General features: G+C 39.8%; 1 protein-coding gene across 6 annotated transcripts in view; it reads left to right on the forward strand.

Annotated features, from left to right (window-relative positions):
- The window catches only part of tcf3a (transcription factor 3a), a 30,596-nt gene that overhangs the window by 3,407 nt on the left and 4,958 nt on the right, over positions 1-22,231 (forward strand). For 3 of the 6 annotated variants that reach the window (XM_028593188.1, XM_028593193.1, XM_028593192.1), the window contains exons 2-18: positions 699-795; positions 2,160-2,232; positions 7,783-7,856; positions 9,001-9,076; positions 9,758-9,798; positions 9,951-10,086; positions 10,450-10,499; positions 11,831-11,927; positions 14,268-14,404; positions 14,541-14,697; positions 15,344-15,402; positions 15,525-15,603; positions 17,919-17,995; positions 18,164-18,337; positions 18,508-18,619; positions 19,266-19,398; positions 21,976-22,214. In XM_028593188.1, coding sequence (XP_028448989.1) covers positions 742-795; positions 2,160-2,232; positions 7,783-7,856; positions 9,001-9,076; positions 9,758-9,798; positions 9,951-10,086; positions 10,450-10,499; positions 11,831-11,927; positions 14,268-14,404; positions 14,541-14,697; positions 15,344-15,402; positions 15,525-15,603; positions 17,919-17,995; positions 18,164-18,337; positions 18,508-18,619; positions 19,266-19,398; positions 21,976-22,214 — 1,768 coding nt within the window. In that variant the 5' untranslated portion in view covers positions 699-741. The remainder of the gene's footprint in view (positions 1-698; positions 796-2,159; positions 2,233-7,782; positions 7,857-9,000; positions 9,077-9,757; positions 9,799-9,950; positions 10,087-10,449; positions 10,500-11,830; positions 11,928-14,267; positions 14,405-14,540; positions 14,698-15,343; positions 15,403-15,524; positions 15,604-17,918; positions 17,996-18,163; positions 18,338-18,507; positions 18,620-19,265; positions 19,399-21,975; positions 22,215-22,231) is intronic. The other 3 variants (XM_028593190.1, XM_028593189.1, XM_028593191.1) reach the window with 3 other exon arrangements.

Below are 22,231 nucleotides of genomic sequence, written 5' to 3' on the forward strand. Positions count from 1 at the left end.
ACATTGTGATGTAGGTCTAGACATTGTCTGGAGTTGTGTTTTTTGTAATATTTCCTAAAGCAAGATTTTTTTTCTTATTTCATAACTTTTGCCACCATTTCAATTCCATTGATTGTGACAACATTTTCTGTACCAACTTTATTGTTGAGATATGGCAGCACAACAACACGGGCACTCAGACGTGTTTAAACAAGTCTCCAGTTTAACTATATTTTCTGAACCATCTATTTGTTAGTAAAAAGTAAGACGCCTCTAATGTCCAGCTGTCCATGGCATTATGTAGTCGCTTACCTGCACCTGTACCGTAAATGCATGATGAACAAAACAATGCAAGTAAGACAATTTGTAAAACAAATGGGGGAAAAAAATACTTGTAGGCTCTAAGATAGCAGTAAGTAATGCAATTTTCTAAACAATTTAGTGGATTGTTCAAGCTGAGTCAAAAAACAGTGAATGCACCAACTGCTTGGTTTATAAATCCACATTTTTCTCTGAACCTATATCACCCTCCCTTTGTTTTGATTATATTTTGTAGAAAGCACCAATAGCCAGGATATTGTCACATTATTGAGTTATGGAAAAACACTGTGATACTTGACTTTGGAAATATCTAGCTCTACACCTGCATACCTTTTGCTGGTCAGAATAGTTAACCATCTTACAAAATATACTCATATTCTCCTTACCTCTGCTTGTAGTCGCTCGCTGAGACTGAAAGGCCCAAGTGAACAGCAGCAGAGAATGGCTGCAGTGGAAACAGACAAGGAGCTCAACGACTTGCTGGATTTTAGCGCGGTAAGATCTCTCTGAAGATTGCTTGAATTTAATGTGCATCCTTTACAGTAAGGGTGCTCCGGTCGCTGGAAGCAGTATCTGCCAATACCAATCGCATCCCCTTTTTGAAACCTTCTATTTATTGGTAGCATTATTTATTTAACTATTCTCATCAACATTGTATATGACGTATGAAAATAAAGATATGAGAAAGTATCATCAAATAATAACTGTTTATTTATTGGAAGGCAACATATTCCACTCTCTCTCCTTTCACTTCAGTTTTAATATCTATATCTGTAGAATGTCACAGACAGGAAAAAAAACTAATTTAACACGTACTGTTTCTGTTTCCAATTAAAAGCCCTCTGGCATTTCTGTGGACAGAATCCCTTAATTTGTTAGCACAAGGCTTTTATTGTGAATTGTTTGCTGTGTTGTGTTGTGGAAAATGCACACGATTCTTAACCCTTTTCTGCCTGAAATAAATTGAATGACATTTATAATGAAATAGTCTTGCATTGCCAGACCTTCCTCCACAGCGCTACAGAGGAGGGTCTGGCTAGTCCACACAACATGGAAGATGGGAGAAAAACGTGCTCTGGTTTATTGGCATGTCTTTAAACCAATTGCAATCGTCTTGGGCTGTGCTAAGCACCGGACCGAGCCACGGTGCCACTGCTAAATAGCCTCGGGAAGGAACATGTTTTGGTGGAACGTGTACGTTCAAAAGTTCAACAGAAACTCCGATTCGGACAGATAGTCTAGCTAGCTGTCTGAATTTACCCTGCAGAGATCTGAGGAGCAGTTAACCATAGTCCTCAGAAATCCACCGGAGGTTAAAATTACAACACAAAGAATGCGGAAGGTAACGGACATCCGGCCGAAAAGAAGGAGATCAGGTGGTATTTCCGGCGGCACCAGATAAATCCTGGAAGTGGAACGTCGTGGACATAGACTAATAATGAAATAAAAACATTCTATTGTTGATGCCTATTATCAAAGGCAATCTCAATATAGAAAGTCAGCGCCACTGCAACGCTGTCTGTGTGGACACCACACGTATGCAAGCCGCAGCAGTTCGGTGAGATAGATGAATATCGGGGCATCCATGAATGGGCCAGTCGGTCAGGGTTTGAAGGGTTGCACCGTGTACGTTGGCCATCTTTTTACGAGACGTTTTATTGTTGTGTCACTTTAATGTTCGCGGTCACTCAGTCAAACCTGGAATCTGTAGATTGCTTTATTGCCATTGTAGCTATTGGCTTAATAGAATAGAATAGTTTTGAATTATCACCTAATCAACCTTTACCACAAGTGAAGATGACATAAATCCGCAAAGTCGAGACGGACTACAGTTTACAGTTTAATTTCTCTCATTTCAGATGTTTGAGCCTCCAGTTTCAAACGGCAAGAACCGGCCGACTACTCTCGCCAGCAGTCAGTTTGGAGGTTCAGGTAAGACCCAAAAAGATTTTTTTCCCTAACATTTCAAAAATATATATATTTTTTTTGGGACTTTCTATTCCTTTGACTCCCAAATAAATTAAATGCACTATTCCTATGCATTTGATTCTCTTGATTTAAAAAAAGAAAGAAATGTCAGTAAAATGGAGGTCAAAGAAAAGAAATGTAACTTTCTCTTCCTTCCTCTCACCTAAAGCTAGTGTTGAAATGTCCTTATTGGTTTGTAATGCTCCCTACATCTCCTGACAGTAAAGCATGGCAGTAACAGGCTGTTCTTGTCATCTCACTATTCTACTCCACATTTATTCATGCTGTTTTGAATGGTAATAGAAAAGGAAATTGTTCCTGTTCTCCACTTGTTCTCAAGAATTGTGTATCCGATCACAATTATTGGAGGGAACCTCAGGAAAGATTGCCAGGTTATTTAATGTTATGTAGATCATCTCCTCAACACTTCCTCATCCTCGCCTTGCAGGTGTCCCTTCCCTCACCTTCTCAGCTGTTGCCATTCAATCACTCTAAGGACAAAAGCAGAGGGTGGGGGTTGATGGGAACAGCCCAATTAATCTCCTTTGCTTACTCTGTGACTAAAGCCCTTTTCACAAATGAAATCTATCCCTAAAATGTTCAAGAACATTACCTGCATGGTGTCGTGTGTGAATGGGAGCAGAGATCAATATTCAGGGAAATCTGTACTGCCAATTTCCCACCACAAGAACTAGTAACATTTCAGGGAAATTGCTGGTATGGCTGTATTAATGCAGTAACATTGCAGGGACAAACATGTAAAGGGTTACGTCCCTCTGTCCAAAGATGCTTTCATGGGCAGCGAGCGAACCAATCACAAGACTACGCTCAGGACGTACTTAAATCTGCGACTTGTTTACCATTTAGCATTTACTTGTCTCGTAAACTTGTTGAATATTAAATTACAAGAACATTGGCACCGGACAAAAACGGCTCCATCTGCTCTTCATTGCCATGGCATGTGTGAAAAGGCGCAAATTGGGAATGTTCCTATATGTAGTGCATGTGTAAATAGTGAAAATCAATATTGGTGCCTGAAAAGTTATCCCAGTAACTTAGCGGGAACCAAGTGTGAAAGAGACATAAGTGTTTCCTTGTCCTGGAATCTCGCACCCTACATGTTCTCCTCCATATAAATTAGTTTCAGAGCCATTATCCATTCTCATCATCTACTTTACCAGCCCTTATGTCAGTTTTAAGACATGCATGCATGCATGCTACTATACACAAACAGTATCAGAGATACTCAAGATCAGAAAAGATTTTCTCTTTTGTGTGTTTCTGGGCCCTTTTGAATTGCTGTCATACACAAAAAGTGGTAAGCTTTAAAAATGCCTACCTGTCCATCTCTATTTCCACTGTAGCAGATCCACTTACCCTACATGAACCTTTCTCTGTCACCCTTGTATCTGTAGAAGTGCAGTAGTTCTTTCGGCTAGCAAAAGAAATGAAACAGGATATTGAAGCTAAGATGAAAGACAAGCAGTGGCTGGGTGGGGTATAGGGGGCTCTATTTCTTCTATTCACTTGAGGGCCACTTACACGTTCTTTTGTCACAGCAAGGTGTGTGCTTACAAAAAAACACGATGTTATCAATCCAACGGCTGCTCATTGCATTGTCTCTCAGCCTTAATATTATACTCCACGCTAATATATGCTTTTAGTATGGAACACTCACCCTTGCTGGCTGTACAACAATTGTAGTTGGCTTCTTCATGAACAAAAGCTACTGTGGTCTGCTTGAATATGTTATTTACAGTGGATTCACAAGGAGACCAGTTTTCACAGCAGGAAAAAAGTTTCTACTAAACTGGGGCCAGGAAGCAATTAGCTTAGCTTAGCATCAAGACTGGAAGCAGGGGTAATGTAACAGCACACTATTGCTTCTTTTCACATTCCGGTGTGTGTACAAATCTTCTCATCTCACTCTCAGAAAGAATATTTTCCCAAAATGTTAAATTATTCCATCTTGCTCAAGGCCATACTTTTTGTCTTAGATATTTTGGCTGTGGGATAGGTCAGAGCTGTACTGCATTCATGTAGCATATGTGGCTAAAAGAATAATTTCAAAGAAAAATGAACCTCAGTGTACGATCCATGTCCATCTATATGTAGTAAATTTGGTCATTTTGATGCTTTTCTGGTAACCTAAAGCTGTGCTATCATATGATTACTTTCAAAGAAGCTGACTTGGTCAAACTGTAGTCCTGCCTTTTGTGGAGCAGCTGCCACATGTTTTTCGTATAGAGTCAGATTTTTTTTAACCCAGTATGGTTAAGGTTTGGGATATGTGGAAGTTTAACATGTGTGGCTATGGGGAACCTCCCTTTTAGAGCCTTCAGTGATGGTAATATCTCTGCTTTGGTCTCATGTGCCTGTTCAATCCCTTTCCCCAGTCAGTCAGTTAAAGTAATTTAATTGCACTTTCATTTTTTTGCTCTCTGGAAACTGAGAATCCTAAAATGTATTTTTAAACTTTGGTATGGGCTAAAATGCAGAAGGGGAAGAGTTTAAAATTTGCATGAGTTGTCCTGTTTTTTTAAACAGATGTGTTAGTGAATCACAAAGACTAAAGGGTGTTTAAGTCACAAGTAGATTTGCTGTTTAAAATTGTAATTACTATTGTGCATATTGCTGTTGAAATGTATATACTTTTATACAGTTTTTAGAAGTAGGATATTCAAGTGTAAGTGTGTAACCCACTAACAAATGTATTTCTGAGTCTGTTAGCGCATACTGTTGTTTGAGAAGTCTCCAGTGACTCACAGGTTAAAACAGCCAGGCCTGTGTTATTGTACATTGTTCTGTATTTTATTAACGGTGTTCACTCTTGAGATTTGACCTGACATCATGCTTTGTGTCTGTGTGACTCAGTTTGCCAAGGGAAGGAAGAAGGTGTGTTGACCAAACGACACACTCAGTTATAGGTGTCTGGGGCAGTGTTCATGTAAAAACCAAGACATGTCTGCAAGGTTGGTCAATGGATGTGCTGGAATTTTGCTGCTCATGAAGCCTATGACTCAGGCTGGCTGTCTGTTTCCAGTATCTCTTCCTGTGTAATTATAGACTAGCCATGCTTAAAGGGGCGTTGCATGCTGGGAGGAAAAGTGCATTGGGGTTCACCAGAGAATTTGTCTGATGTTACTCACCCTTTTCTTCATTTTTCTCTCTACCCAGTCCGGGTAGTCCGCCTAAGTAGTGCACTATTCACGGGTTTCTCATGGTTTTGACCCTTCTGGTGTCGCCAAAAATGTGTCTGAATCAAGAAAAACCCTGCTGGAGATAGTGAGGAAGAGGAAACTCATTTTTCCAACCCCAGTTCTGACAAACGGGAAATTGTGCTGGATTAGAACATGAAAATCATGTTTCTACAACTTGTGTTTCATGTTTTAAATTTTTTTTTACTAATGCTGTCCTTTATAGGGAGGGGGAATGTGGGTATGAGCTTATTTTTGTTACTATTTCGATAAGGTAAAGACCCAAGACAGAGATGCCGATACTGTTAAAAGTATTTACTTTTCAAGCAGAGTATGGAGGCATATTTATCCAACCACCTGTCACAACAAGAATCACACAAGTAAAACTCAAGAAAACAACTTAAAGATGGCTTTACACGTTGGGATTTGGAGAAGAAAACCAGGCAAGCCTAGTTTTTCTGGACCACATCGATAAGATACGCAAAATGACCATAACAAGTAAACCATTTTCACATATGCCCTCACTTACGTGAATACTTTGCAGGCAGTTACCTGTTATTATTCCGCTATATTAATTCAAATACACAATACTATTGACCACAATAATAGAACCCCCTGTATAACTTCGCTTTCGGTTTTTATTGTTTAGCTTCATTATATAGAGTTGTCAGGATTCATGGAAGCAATTCTGAAAACGAGCTGAAATTTCCACTTAAGTTTTGTTTATTTTCTTATCCGATCAGGTAATTAGAATATATGGGTTTTACATTCATTTAAATTGCTCTTTACTGCCTCTTAGTTATCTTATTGCCACTAGTTTCTTAAACATTTATCCCATAATTCCATTCCTTTAGGTGTAAATATTTACATTAATCCTCACATAATATCCTCCACACAAATAATTAATTCCATTAAATTTGTTCCTGAATTTATACATAACACCTGTTAACCCTATACTCGCATGCCTTGAAAAAAGTATTCTTATACAAGAAGGTGTGTGTTAGTTTTCTGCAAAGTGCTATATGCACCCTGCTATTTGTGGAATAAAAGGTGACTTTTCATGTTTCTTTTTCTAGTGCCTTACAATCCTCAGTTCTTTTACAGAGGCCAAAAATACCACATGTTCTTGTCTCGCTAATTAGCTTTGCATCTTTTTTGTTGTTGTTGTTGTTCTTATATGCTACATGGTTCTGAATACATGGTAATAATGTAGGTGTGTGAAAGATAAAATGTGGCCCCAAAAATAAAAGCTTATCTGCATTTTATTTGGCAAATCGTTGTTTGACACTGCACCTTAAATTCAGTATTGATAACAAAACTGTCAGGAAAAGGGGAATGCCGTCCCGAACACAAAACGTTGAATTAGAGCCTTTTCTTGTCTTGAGTTTGGATTCTGATGACTTACAGCGGAAATGGTTCATGCATTTTCTTTATGGTCTTTGATTGACGTGGAGAGTGACAGGCAGCCATAGAGAGGGGACAAGACATTGTCTCCTTCATCTCTTATTCTGCTGGTGTCGTGTGTATAGATCACAGTTGTCACGGCAATCTAGCAGCTCTCAGCGCTGTGGACCCATCAGTCTGTTCTACTGCTGATCCTGTCATGATTCTAGCCCGCCTCCACCCCACTCCCCTCTCCCCTCTCCGCTTTTTAATTAGACAACAAAACAAAAAATATGAATATTCATAGCGCTGAGCTTCATTAATATGCACAATTATGCAAATCAGTACGCAATTAAGCTTCAGCTTTTCCCCAGAGATGCTGTGTTGCACTACAAGAGGAGATTGAGAGAAAGGGGACGGGCAGGAATTTCTGCTTCACCAATCTTTCAAACATGCTCACCTCTCTGAAAGCTGGAGTACTCCGGCCAGGGATAAGGTGTGTCAACTATGTTAGATTGAGACCTTGAGCTCTCGTCTGTGTTAAGGTGAAGGTGTAGTCCAAATGTGACAGAATAGATGACGAATGACTGTTGCCATGGAAAATGTAAAGGAGTGGAGTGGGAGAATGAAGAATGTTGAGGATGATTCTGGGAGCCTCATACTGGGTGTTAATTATTCAAACTTCCTACAGCTCATATCCACACTATGTGACAGCGCTGTCACTATGCTGTCTCTGTGTGAGCTGTGAACTGAAGCTCTTCAGTTGAGGTTACTTTGAGCAGCCTGTAAAAACCGTATGAAAGCAGGTTAACTTCCTCATTCTCTGAAGTTAGACTTACTGTAGTTTTTGCAAAGCCTAAGCGCAAACCCTTGTTAAGAATGTGTCTGCCTTTTTTTGTTGTTAATAGGCTTAACCCAGTTCTTTGTCTTACAGGTATAGATGAGAGGAGTGGGTCCAGTCCCTGGGGCCCAGGAGAACAGAACAGTCCATCTTTCAACCAGGGAAGGGTACGGTTTATCCTCACTTACTACATAGAATCTGGCCTTGTAGATATCATGCGGATGTCAAACACAAGTTTGGGTGATCATTTTCATTTATAGCGCTTTCACACACAAATGCAATGAAAACTTTATGATCCCATATTATACAATCTGCATTTGACCACTGATACAGCACCATTCTGGTCATAGGTAAATAGTTCCACACATTTAGTTTAAAACAACTGACTGCTAAGACCAGGCTCCAATTTGAGGAGTTTACTAGAAATTGAGCTGGATTACACAAAGACATTTGACACATGGTCTATGAACAACAGCATAAACATATTCACACTGAACGATAAAATAATGGTGCATCAGACTTTACACAATATTATGAAGATTGTCTTTCGAGAGGGAGCTCTGTCACAAGCATTAGTCTGCCCCTTTAATATCTGTACATTTTCTAGATTGTCGGTTTGCATCTCACTGGGTATTGTGAGTCTACTTGTTAGCTCAAAAAACCTTAATGTTACTGTCCAGATTGATACTAATATCAAACTGGTTTGCAGTTAATGGAGCAGCAATTTAGAAAGGTCAATATCTTATCTTTAAACCACTCAAATTACCAGATATTCTGAGTTTTAAGATTGGTACTAACGAGGCCAGACCATTGCTTCCCAGATAGCTAGAACAGTGTATCGGGGGTAACTTGGGTTGATTAGACATTACGAATGGTGCAGATCCCACTGTACTGATCTACCAGGATATATTTGCTTTATTTGTAGACCATATTCATGATGGACCATTTTGACCAACCTGTCCACATTTTTGACTTAATTTCCAAACAAACGTTTATGTAAAAGAGACCCAAAATTCAAAATTAGGTATGTGTGATTTATGGATTTCTATAGTAACCCTGTAGCTGCTGACAAATCTCAGAATTACCCATTCATCCCAAAACAGAGCAGTGTCAGACATGCCTAAAAACTAGGTTTGGCACACGGTCTGAGAGCCCAGTTGGATAATCTTTGTTGACTCATTCACATGAACAAACAGTTTATTTTCTTACATAGCAGCTTTGGTGTGAAAGGGGTGTTAATAATGGGCTTTCATTGTTTTTATTTATTTATCTATTTTTATATCCCAAGTGTCTCTGCTGTCTTTCCCTCAGGGTTATGGGGAACAAGGCCTTTATGGTGAGCAAGAGGGCATTGCTTCTGCCCCCATGTATGGATCAGGGATTGTCGGTAAGTAAGTTGGTAAATTAAACTAAAATGTTGAGGCATAGACAGCACAACATTCACATAATTTTTTTTTTTTTTCTTAAAGAGAATCCGGGACATTTGGGGCAAGCTTTACTAATATTAGGACTTCATAAACAGAAGAACATGCTGATTAAAATGCACAAGTTTATATCCATGGATGGACTGTGTGACTAAACCAACACATGTTGTTTCATAGGTTAGATACTAATGTACCACTTTAGGGCAAGCCATATTTATGCTTAGGTGGCAATAGATGAAGGGAGCAGGGTAATCAGGGAGGATGTGGAGGAGGTTTTTTTTTCGTGTGTTGTTGTTGTTGCAGTTTGTGTGTTCAGGGCAGGAGGGGGTGCGGGGTGTAAAGGGCACCCATGCACAAACAAGACTCTCCCTTGGGACTATGGTAGCCTATAGCTCTCTTCTGTTTAACTGTCGGGAGGGGACAGAGGTTTGGCACAATTGCCCCTGGACCATTTATAATGGGCCAATTTGTTGTTGTTTTGCTGTCCACAGCCATAAATGCCACACATCATCATATACACTCACACAGCAGATGGGAGGCACCCAAATGGAGACAGGGGAATAGCCAGATTGTGATTTTAATATTGACATAAAAGCCCAATTTTCACGATCATGACCTAATTTTATATTTCTATCTCCTAACAGGAAAGGCTGAGCGAGGACCATACTCGTCATTTGCAACACAGGTAAATCAGTCAGAAGTATCAACCCTTAATGCTCTTTTAGTGAAATTCTGTCCCTTTAGTCAGTTTTCTTTTTCCATATCATCAGAATTTAGTATCATAATGATTTCCTTTTAAGCTACATGAGCTTGTCCTTTTTTTTTCACCATCTCTAGCCGGGTTTTATGCCCAGTGAGATGCCCATGCCCAGTCCCGATGCCCTCTCCCCGTCTGGCCTGAAGTCCAACTCCCAGTTTTATTCCTCCTATGAGGGAAGCAACCCTCGCAGGAGACCCTCACAGGAGCCTATTGGTAAGATTGTGAAGGATTTCATTCCAGAAAAAGTTCTCTTTGTTCTGATTTATATGTATTTCTGTGTATATCATCACTTCTGCTGCTGAGGTTTTAAAAAGTGTTTCAGAAATCTCACTTCTGCTTAGTTAAAGAAAGTGAAATCACTGAGTTCTCAATGAGGAAAATCATTAAATAACTTCATACTAGAATACCTTTTGGTTATGCATTAATGAGACAGATGGATAGATTGGTTTAGCAGGACTTCAGAAGGAAGGAGGCTGCATAAGTGAATCCCTACATTGGCTATAGTCACTTCTGCAATAAATTAAGATCTTTGTGTGTGCATGCTTATGTGATTTCCCTCTGTCTTCCTCCCCTCAGGACCACAGCCTAAAAAGATCAGGAAGGTGCCCCCTGGCCTACCCTCCTCTGTGAGTACTAGCATCCACAAACATTGCAACCCTGAACTATATCTCAGCCCTTGCAGTCAGTCAATGGGAGCTCATGTTGTCATGTTTTACGCCCCTTTTCACATTCCATTCGGCATCTGAAGCCTCTCCTTGGCTTGCAAAGCAGGAGAATAACTGCAATACAGGACATCCAGCTCTTACAGCTGTGTATCTGCACCACCGAAGGAAAAAAAAAGGAAAGGGGGGTGGGGGAAGCCACTCATTCACCCAGTCACTCATTTGCAGCATGTATTTATAGTGTGTTGTGTTTGAAGGCCCTTTACTTTATGGCCACATTTCTTCCCCTCTGCCAAGTATACCCGTTAGATTACTGAAGGGAATTCATACTAGGGCTTGATGGTTCTTACTCCACCTCATTTTTTCCCTCCCACTCTCGCTCTCTGGGCACCCTATTTCCTCCTCTTCTCTGTTTCTTGCTTCCCCCCCCCCCTCCTCTATTCCCCACACCCCCCTCCATCCGCCTCCCTCTCCTTCCCGCCGCCTCCCTCCCCTTTCTCTCTTTCCCTCCCCCATCCCTCTATCCCAGCTGCCAGTGGAGTTGGCTGCCATCCAGGATTCGGCAGATGGTTCAGTAATTAGGAGTGCATCTCTCCGTTCCCTCTTCTCCTCTCCCCTCTTTTTCCTCTCCTTTTTCTCTCTGTTTAATCAAATTACAGAAGAAAACTTCAGTCCATTTGGATTTGAGTTTTGCAGACACGGTTTGAAACTTGCTTACATCTAGAATAGTCTTGATTGAGAATGCTAAAGTGGTTCAGAACATTGGTTCCTTAATACCCATTATACCATGCACCAAATCCCACTGCATTTCCCATTGTGTGGTCACATCTCACTGTGTTAAAGAGTGTGAATTATGTATCTGTAAACCATTTTCAGTGAGGTTCTGTTTAACAGGATAAAATGTAAAAGCCCTACAGACATAGCCCAATAAAATTACTGACACTGCATATTTGATACATAATGCTCAGCGCTACAGTCTGCAGAAATGTTGCAACAGCCTGTTTATTGAATTAAGTAGCAAATCCAGATCATAAAAATAGATTTTTAGTAAGGAACACATACTTTTCAGAGCTGTGTTTAAACAGGTATTTAATGCATATATCTTTTTTTTTTTTTTTTTTTTTTTTAGTATCTCAGAACAAATATGCTATATGCAGTATCTTCCGCACGTCGTTCATGCAACAACTTAGATAAACCATATAGTTTGTTTACAGTAATATAGTGATTTGTGACAAAGTCAGTAAGCACGGAGCTGAACAGTTTGACTCATTTTTCTTCTGTGTATCCTTTTGTAGGTTTATGCATCAGCCTCAGGAGAGGATTTTAACAGGGACAATGCTGGTTACCCTGCCTCCAAGGCAGGAAATGTCTACCAACATTATTACATGCAAGGTCAGTTGCAACAAGAGCCTCCCCTTGTTCATTGAATTGGGTTGAAAAGTTCAATCTGACCTAGACACTTGTTGTTAATGCAGGTAAATGTATCAGAAAATTATAAAGATAATGACCTGAAATATTCCTTTATAGCTAGTATGGTTGTTAAACCATAGAATCTAAGAGGCTGTTGAGACCTGGCATTTAGATGCATCTTTGGTGAACTGATTGGCATTCAAATGCGTCATTGTTGATCCGATCACAAGTGGACAGCTCTAGTCCGTTCACATTATGCATTTAGAATGTGTTTCCAAATGTGTTTTTTTTTTTTCTTTCCCATTCAACCTTTACTCGGGAGATCATTGAGGGGCGGCCCTCATTGAAATGACATTGAGTGAAATTACAAAGACGAAAACAAAACACAGAAAAGAAGCGACACCATCATAAGAAAAATAGAAAGACATTAAAACTTTCAGAATTGGGAAAATAATTTGATAAATAAATTAGGATAGTTAGGATGCAAAATAAACGCAGTTTTCTTTTTTGTTGCCTCACTCCCCAGAGATATTCACTGGCCAGCCCCAGCCGCAAAGTAAGTCTCTCAGCGGTGTTGAGTAATGTTACAACAAACCCTTTCGCCCGGTGCTAAAAACATCCAAAAAGTGACACTGATTTGAAATATATTGTGGTTTTAGCTGAGTGGCAAATGTTAGCTTGCTTGCTCTCTACATGGTCAACTACTTAGCTAGCTACCAGCAGTGTTGGGGAGTAACGGAATACATGTAACGGCGTTACGTATTCAGAATACAAATTATGAATAACTGTATTCTGTTACAGTTACAATTTAAATAGTTGGTATTTAGAATACAGTTACATTGTTAAAATCAATGGATTACATGACGACACTTCTCTGTTTCACGAGTTTATTCACTCTGAATAAATTAAGGCAACTTAATGCATTTTCCAGAAGCCCCGATATGAAATAGAAAAAAATAGCTATTTGCCTGATCAGTCACAATGGAGTCGGAACCGGCACGACAGAGCCAGGGCAGCAATAAGTTTCTATCTTGGAAATTCAAACAGCATTTCACATTAAAGAACGAACAGGGAGAATGAAATACAGCTAACTGTGCCGTGCAGCCTCTGCTTGCCAGCAACCAACCTCCTTTCAGCTCCAAATTACTCCACCTCCAACCTGAAGAAGCATCTTAAAGTAAGTTATTTTTTTAATTAGCCAAGGGTAGTCGTCTGCTGTAGTTTTACTGGTCACCTTGCTATTTTAACATTGACGTGTGACTTTACATTCTCCTATACGTATACGTGCTGATTTACTAGCTCCAGAGCCGTTTAAAGACTGACTATCCCGTTTGACATGCTAACTAACGTTAGCTAAAATTAGCTTGTGATAGCTTAGACCGTGGTTAGATTTTTGTAGTATGCAGTTCAGGACTACCAATACAATAATCTATCTGCTTGTTCAGGTACACATTCAGCTAGTTGGAATAAAAAGAACACACCATTATAGGCCTGTTTAGTAAGCTGGATGTGATAGCCGCATTCCTACACTTATAAAACGCAATTCAATGTGGAAGTAATCCAAGTATTCAGAATACGTTACCCAGATTGAGTAACGGAATACGTTACAAATTACATTTATGGGCATGTATTCTGTAACGAAATACGTTTTGAAAGTATCCTTCCCAACACTGGCTACCAGTACAAATCGAATCAAGAAAACTTAATTATGTCGGGGGGGAAACTGCAGCGATTTTTATCCGAATTACATAAATAAACGGAACGTGGATAAAACTATAATGGATTAACCCACCTGTGAACAGATATATTTTTATCGGCAATTGTTTTAAACAATGAAACTACAACTCCCAGAACTATTTCTAGCTCAGACGTTGTGGACAAAGGCAGTGAATGAGTACGTACAGTAGTTCCACTTACAGTTGAGTGGGCAGTCCTTCAATGTGGCCCAGGACACGTACACGTCCACACTGCTAAAAGAATGTGGCCATTTGCGACCCAGACCACCTCCAAATTTGGTCTGAGTTATCGGATTTCAATGTGTCCTGCGTGTGTTCAGACCTGTACTTAGAGCTGTCCACTTGTGATTGTATAACTCAGGACCGATGTTAATGCCAGGTGTGACCAAGGGTCTACGTGCTGTAGCCGTATGCCAGTTAACACCCTGTGGTGCTTGTGTGCTGAATAGTGCATCACAGTTGAATGAAGTCATCACAGTAATGTGACATGTCTCATATGTGGCCTTCATTGTCTTCTCATCTCCTGTGGCTGGTTATCCCTTGCCTTTCCTGCTCCCCCCTCCTCCGCTGGATGCCCCCCTGACAGAAGGCCTCCACCCACCCTCTGATCCATGGGGCTCTGCCAGGTCGATGGTTCAGCCTGGTTATTCTGCCATGCTGGGGAACTCCCCCCATCTGGGCCAGCCTGCTCCCTTCACTGCCATCAACCCCCAAGACAGACTGGTGAGTTGTGCCTTCACACTTTGGTTTTGTTTTTCTACGAAGGCATGATGAGGTCTTAGACACTTTTTGACTAATGCATCATTGAGGGCTTCTTTTTAGTTGTGCATTTAAATCATTGGTTGTCTTTGCTTCCCAGAAACGGCAGCCACTGCCCCTCTCTCCCCAAAACTACCCCATGCATGGCAGTGATGTGAATGGGGCTCATCCTGCCGGCTTCCACTCTGGCCCCCACTCTGGCCCCAGCAGCTTTGGAGTCCCCAGCCACACACCCCCTATGGCTGACACTATTATGGGTAAACCCTCTAATATGTGCTCTTTTCTTTGTGAAAAGTGCTCCTTATGTTTTCATGCAATATTGTCACATAGCTAATTATTTATTGAGCCTAGGATCTAGGGCTGGGCAATGGGGAGAAAATCAGATATCATGATATTCTTTACCAAACACCTCGATATTGAGGCGATATTCTAGGGTTGACAATTGATGCTTTAACAAAATTTCTTTACACTTAGATTTTAGATAAATAATCATCTGTAATGTGTACGTAATGTCTGAGTGGGTAAAGGCAAATAATAGAACAGCTAGAACAGTCTGCTAAATTACTTTACTGTAATCCAGCCATTAAAACCAGGAAAAGACAAAACTTATGTGATATCACGATATTACGATATCCAAAATCTAAGACGATATCTAGTCTCATATCACGATATCTATATAATATCGATATATTGCCCAGCCCTACTAAGATCTAGTTGTGTGCTCTTATTTTTGTGAAGTGTTTTCATAAGATAAGAGACTTTATTAATCCCGTTCTGGGGAAATTCCTGTGCTACAGTAGCTCAAAAGAAAAAAATAACACAAATACATTCAATATTGTCACATAGCAAATTATTTATTGAGCATAGGATCTAATTGAAAAGCTTTTTTTTCTTCCTCAAAAGCCAATCGAGGAGCAGTACCTGGAAGTTCAGGTGATGAGATTGGAAAAGCCCTGGCATCTGTAAGTAATAATAAAATACATATTTATAGGCAATTCTCTCACACAAGACTTCAAATCTAACATAAGAAATGTAAAGGAATAAGTTGCATTTAATTTAGTTAAAAACAAATTCTTCTTTCCAGATCTATCCTTCAGACCCACACAGTAACACCTTCCCTCCGTCTCCGTCTACTCCCTCTGGCTCTCCCCAGGCTGTATCAGGTGAGGAAATAACTCTAGGTAGTTTTTCCTGATGCCTTGAGGTGAGCTGGCTGTTATCTTGGTTCAACACAGGGTCTTTCCCGATGTGTAAGGAGATGATAAAAATGTTAAAATCTTTAAAAATGCAAATTGTTGTCATCCTGACTAAGCCTGAATGGTTCTTATTGACAATGTAGCTCCATCTATTGGGTTCAAGGTAGAAGTAAAACATGTCAAATGTTTTTATTTTTTTTATTGAGTGATCTTTCTCACGTGCAAATTCCTTCACGATATGTATCAATGTTCTCATTGAAACGTATCACTTAAAATACATTACATGGGTGACCGTAAGGGCTTGAAACTATCTTACCATCAGTTGGACTTATTTAATACTACCAATTTAAGTTAGAAATGATGACTAGCAATCATCTTAGCCGACAAGCTGCAGGGCAATCATAGAAAACATTAACAAACTATTTAAATTGTGTATTTGGCAAGTAATAAGCTACAAACATCTCCAAATGTCTCCACAGCATTATCTTAAGTAAGAGCATGTCTGAGTCTAGCACAGTTTAGGGTCACCCTTGATAAATCTGATTTGGTTTACAAAATTTAAATAAACCTGATTGTTTTCTTTTGTTTTTATCACCTGTGTCACCAGTGAGTTTATTTCTTGTGCTGGCACTGAACAAACGTTAAGTTTGGCATTTAAGACTATCATGACATTTAGGTCATCTTCTTTAGCAGTAAGCTAGTTGTATGACATGTCTCACCTATTAACTGAAATCTTTCCAAGATTCAAAGATATTTGTGTCATTATTATGTCCATATTTTTTGTTGAAATTTCTTTCCTTTTTTTAACCTTGCATCGATTATGAAATTGACAGACAATGGCATTTTTGTCTGTGCATACTGTAAATGTTACTCAAGCTACACCACCCACAGCTTAACCTTCACTTGATCACACACACACACACACACACACACACACACACACACACACACACACACACACACACACTCCAAATATAACTTAAGAGAGGAAGGGAAAATACAGTAAAACAAAAAATAAGAGTGGGGTCACTTCCCCATTTGTCTCTGCACTGAGTCCATGAGTGAGCTCATCACACCTTTCATACATCAAATGCTGCTGCACAAGGTGAAAAAAGAAAAAAGGGGGGCGAAGATGATAATCATGATCCCAATAAAGGTTGAAATAAGGAAAAACTTTTTTTTTATTTTAGATTTGATTCATACTTTGGCCAAGTGTGGATGACAAATGTATATGTATATACATGTTTCATATCCCCATCATTACTATTATTATTGTTATTTTACAGGTTAAAAATGTGCAATGAAACACACAATTTCTGTTATCCAGTGTTTCATGTTCAACACAATAATGTGAGCAGAATCTTTAGAAACTATAAAAGCTAATCCTAATCTTTCTTCTGCATGTGGTTGCCTTAAAACAACAAAACATGGGCACAAAAGTTATAGGGACGGTGATTGAACAAGTAATAATATTGACCAAATTGACTCACAAAATACGACTGTGTAGGGAGACGATTATTCACCATCAAGGCCCAAGCTCAAGCCCCAGTTGCATCAATCATCTACTCTGTAGTGTTTGTGAGTGAGTCATGAAAAGCTTATTTCCAGGAGTGCTTCTTGTTGACAAACCCAGCACTCACATCTCTCTGGGAACACAGGAGCAAATAAAAAAAAAACGAATATCTATTTGGATATAAATGGAGTTGGGCTGGGGGTTGTGGAGAAAATGAAATATCACAATATTTTTGACCAAATAATCGAGCAAGTAATCACCAATAATGTGGCAATGGCATTACTTTACTGTAATGCAGCCTTTAAAAACGGGAAAACAACACTTCAAAATTCAAAGATTCAAAATCTAAGACGATATCTAGTATCCTATCACATTATCAATATAATATTGATCAATTAGTAGCTCAGTCTGTAGGGAGTTGGGTTAGGAACCGGAGGGTCGCTGGTTCAAGTCCCCATACGGTCCGAAGCAGGGAGCGTGGACTGGTAGCCGGAAAGATGCAAGTTCACCTCCTGAGCTAATTCAGGCCTGTGTGTGCAACTGTACTAACAGAGTGAAAATTGTGAATTTCCCCTCGTGGGATAAAAAAAAGGCATTCTTCTTCTTAAATTGTCCAGCCTTAAAATGGAGCATCATCTAACATCCACTACTGATTGGAGGCATTACCTATGCCTATGCGTTATTATGTTAACATCAGTTTAGAGCATAAGCTAAAATGCATAAATGAGGGCAAATGTACCTAGCAAAATCTAATTCTTCTTTTTTGTAGGCTCTGCATCCCAGTGGACTCGGTCCTCTGGCCAGGCCACACCTTCTCCCAACTTTGAGAGTGGAATTCAATCCATGGTGAGTCAACATGTCTTTTCTTTTTGATATTAGAAATGCAACAAAAGATTGTTAAAGTAAAAAAGGGAGCAAGTATAAGTAAATTACAGTGGCAAAAACAGGGTGCTACAGTCAGTCAGTCATTCGTGCATCATCTATTGCTGTCTAATTGTCCATTCTTCTCTGTAGCCAAGTAAAATGGAGGACCGTCTGGACGAAGCCATCAATGTTCTTCAGCGTCATGCCAGCGGACAAGGAGGGCCAGGACTGGCTGAGATGCAGAGTCTTCTCTCGTCTAGCTTAGGGTTGCCTCCAGCCTTCACCAGTGCAGCACTTGGATTGGCCAGTCGCCTGCCTGGACTGGTGAGATTAATAAATAGCAGCACAGGAAATCTATCCATCCACAAATGACTGAATGAAGTTTGATATTAAAAATTAAAGAGTGGTATTCCTGTTTTTTTTTTTTTTTTTTTTGCTTTCATGCTAGTACAACAAACTTTTAACAAGAACACTGTTAAATTGTTTTCCTGAAGCTGTCCGGTCACCATGAGGACTCTCCTGGTCTGCCCTCTAGTGGAGGACTTATGCATGGTCACCACGGCCCCGCATCTGTCCAGCCAGGCTCTCAGCCTGAAGGTTTTACCGGTAAGACTTTCTGTTGCTTTTTACTCCTCTATTTATTTTTCATGTCCGAAAGGGTGGTAATACTTTGCCATGATTGGATGTCAAAGTGGCAATCCTTAATATTTCAGCTCTGGTTGATTTGGTGACACCCTATTTACTGGTGACAACAGCAAAAGCAGTTTAATACTAAAGGTCCTAGAATAAAACAAACTATTGTCTTTTTAATGATGATGATAATAATAATAATAGCCTTGTTCCATCATTCTGTGATGTGATTTTATTTTAATTTTTTTATGCACCTGGTCACACCTGAGTCTGTGAAAGTAGTTGGTTACCTCGCTGAGAAGTTGGTGTGCAGCCTGCAACTCTATGAAATGTTATGTTTGCATTAGCAGTAACTTTAAAAAACTACTTTTTTTTTATAGGGAATGTTGCCACAGACACCCAGTTTGTAATACTGCAAATATATAAATATTGCAATACTTACATAAGTGGGCCATTGGCTTAATCACCATTGTGTTACCTCATTTGGCGATAGATGGTGACTTAACGGACATATTTAAATGAAAGTCTTCGATATTGCCACTTTAAGTAATCTTTTTTTTTTTTTTTTTTTTGTTCATTATGTATCTCATTCAGTATCCTTGTTTCTGAACTCTCTGTGCAGCCCTGTCCGGTAGCCTAAATCGCTCCAGTGGTTCTGATATCAAACGAGAGGACAAGGAGGACGATGAAAACTGCTCCATCACCGACAGGTCAGAGGACGAGAAAAAAGACGTGAAGGCCCGCCTGGGAACAAGGTGTCTAAAACCTTTTTTTCACACAATATTTATACTCCATCACTGCATGATATTTCATGGCAAATAATGCTGCTGTGGTTTAAGTATAATATGTGTCAGGAAATGGTCTTTCAACCTTTCTAGAAATGATGATGATTTCTAGTCATTCATTTCTGATTTTAATTCAATCAAAAACGTATGGGCACTAGTCTATTAATAATGAATACAAATTAAAAGATATTTGTTTAAATTACAAAAGGACTTCAGTTGTGCCCCTTTTCTTACATGTTAAGAGAGGATGGCCAGTTATAAATGTATTCTTGTTTCTAAAGGTCCTTTTACTGTCTAGTGTTAAAAGATTCATCATCTGTTAAGTAGGATACCTCACTAGTTGGAGCTGTCATTTGACTTAAAGTGCTCATATTATGCTAATTTTCAGGTTCATAATTGTATTTAGAGGTTATATCAGAATAGGTTTACATAGTTTAATTTTCATAAAACACCACATTTTTGTTGTACTGCACATTGCTGCAGCTCCTCTTTTCAACCTGTGTGTTGAGCTCTCTGTTTTAGCTACAGAGTGAGGCATCTCACTTACACAGTAGCTAGGTAAGGACTACTAGCCAGTCAGAAGCAGAGTATGAGGGCGTGCCACGCTAGCAGCTAGGCGAGCTTTATAACGTGTGTTACAAAGTGACTCACATTAGTCACGGAAGTAAAGGCTGGACTACAATAGAGCTGTTTGGAGCAGTTTGTGAACAGTGTTTTCTGTTGGAGATGGTAAGTCCCTTTGGGGTGGACTTTGGGATTTTTCACTTTGTAAATCTATAAGAAAACAAAAAAGATATATAACACAATAAAGTAAAGGGGAAAAAGCCAAAAAGCATAATATGAGCACTTTAAAAAAGTGAAAGTGGAAATGGAGGATTAAGGAAGAAACTATATAACCAAAATACCATATCCCATTTAAATGTTTAATGCAGAAGAGTTAAAAAATTGGAATCTACATCCGAGAACCGTTATCGCTGAGTAAAAAGACAAACTCAATTTCTAAATCTGACATTCCTACAGGCGTAACATCAATATCAAATCTAAATCCAGGTTAATGAACAGAAAAGGCCATAATCTAGTAAGCAAAAATACAGACAAAAGCCAATTTCAGAGCCAATGATTAGAAGAAAATTTGGTTTACACAGTTTAAACCAGATCAACACTTCATTAAATGGGATTTCAACTTGAAAGTAATAAAATCACAATTATAAACACTGCTACGGTTGTCGATCACATTATCTTACGTGCTATTGTTTGTCAGCGAGTTTCATCTTCGCTGCTCTTCTTCATTGTTGATGCAGTTTTTTTTTTTTTTTTTTTTTTTTTTTCTGTTTGGAATACGTTCTCTTTATTCTTTACCAGCATTTCGACCACAGGAACTAAGTACAGTTGGTTTCTTTGCAGTGCTGGAGTTCAGACATTGCATCTCACACAAAGTTGTTACTTTTTAATCTTTTTTATCATTGTCATTTACTTCAAAGTTCTATATACGACATACAGAACCACTAGATGTTGCGCTAGAGCACCAACATCTCAGACCAAAACAAATTGGCGCGCCGGCCACACACATGCATCGCAGTCACATGCACAAACATGTATGTGCGGCTGGCCCAGCCACTAAAACAAAGAACAGAGAAGGAATGTGACTTCATTCTCTGCTCAGGACGCCATTACTCCACTATATCTTTTGGTTCTTCATGGTTCTTTAGATGTGGTGGAAGCTTTAAAGGTCCCATGGCATGAAAATTTCACTTTTAGTTTTTTTTTTTTTTTTTTTTTTTTAACATTAATATGCATTCCCCCAGCCTGCCTATGGTGCCCCAGTAGCTAGAAATGGCGATAGGTGTAAACCGAGCCCTGGGTATCCTGCTCTGCCTTTGAGAAAATGAAAGCTCAGATGGGCCGATCTGGAGTCTTGCTCCTTATGAGATCATAGGGAGCAAGGTTACCTCCCCTTTCTCTGCTTTGCCCGCCCCGAGAATTTGGCCCACCTATGAGAGAGAGAGATCATGGCTTTCAAACGAGAAAAGTGGCAGTTGGTCAAGGCCACACCCCCACCCTCCACCTTGCCCCCCCCTCTCTCCTCCTCAATAGCTCACAGACACAGAAGTGGCACATACTAAGGAAAGCTCATTGTGGGACTGGCTCTAATGGCTGTAATTCTGCACCAAGGCTGAATTTCGGGAAAGAGACTTCAGATCTATCAGAGTATTACGGGACCACTAAGGTCTATATAAAAGCCTCCAAAGAGCACCATGTCATGGGACCTTTAAGTTCCTGATTCTGTTCCTGACTTTAGTTCCTGGGGCTCCATTATTCCTGGTACTATTTGGTCAAAAACTGACTGATTGCTCGGGCCAAACCCTAATGTGACCCACATTTGTAGCAGTGTTTGTAATCGTCATTGAGGTACTCTGGAATTGTATCCCTTTCCACGTGGTGTTGACATCATTAGGAAAATGTATTGCACACCGTAATTGGGAAGCTATTCTTAGTCAACTGTACCCATACTGTTGTTTCATTCCCTCCTCATCTGCCATTGGCTAGTCTGGATGATGAGGAAGACGATGAAGATCTACCAGTGGAGGTAAAGGCTGAGCGGGAGAAAGTGAGGAGGCAGGCAAACAACACCCGTGAACGGCTACGTGTGCGGGACATCAACGAGGCTTTTAAGGAGCTGGGCCGCATGTGTCAGCTCCATCTGAGCCACGAGAAACCGCAGACCAAATTGATCGTACTGCAACAGGCCGTTAACGTTATACTCAACCTGGAGCAGCAAGTTCGAGGTCAGTGGGAGTCCAGG

This window comes from Perca flavescens, chromosome 12 (assembly GCF_004354835.1).
Source record: "Perca flavescens isolate YP-PL-M2 chromosome 12, PFLA_1.0, whole genome shotgun sequence".
In the NCBI taxonomy this organism is placed as follows: Eukaryota; Metazoa; Chordata; class Actinopteri; order Perciformes; family Percidae; genus Perca; species Perca flavescens.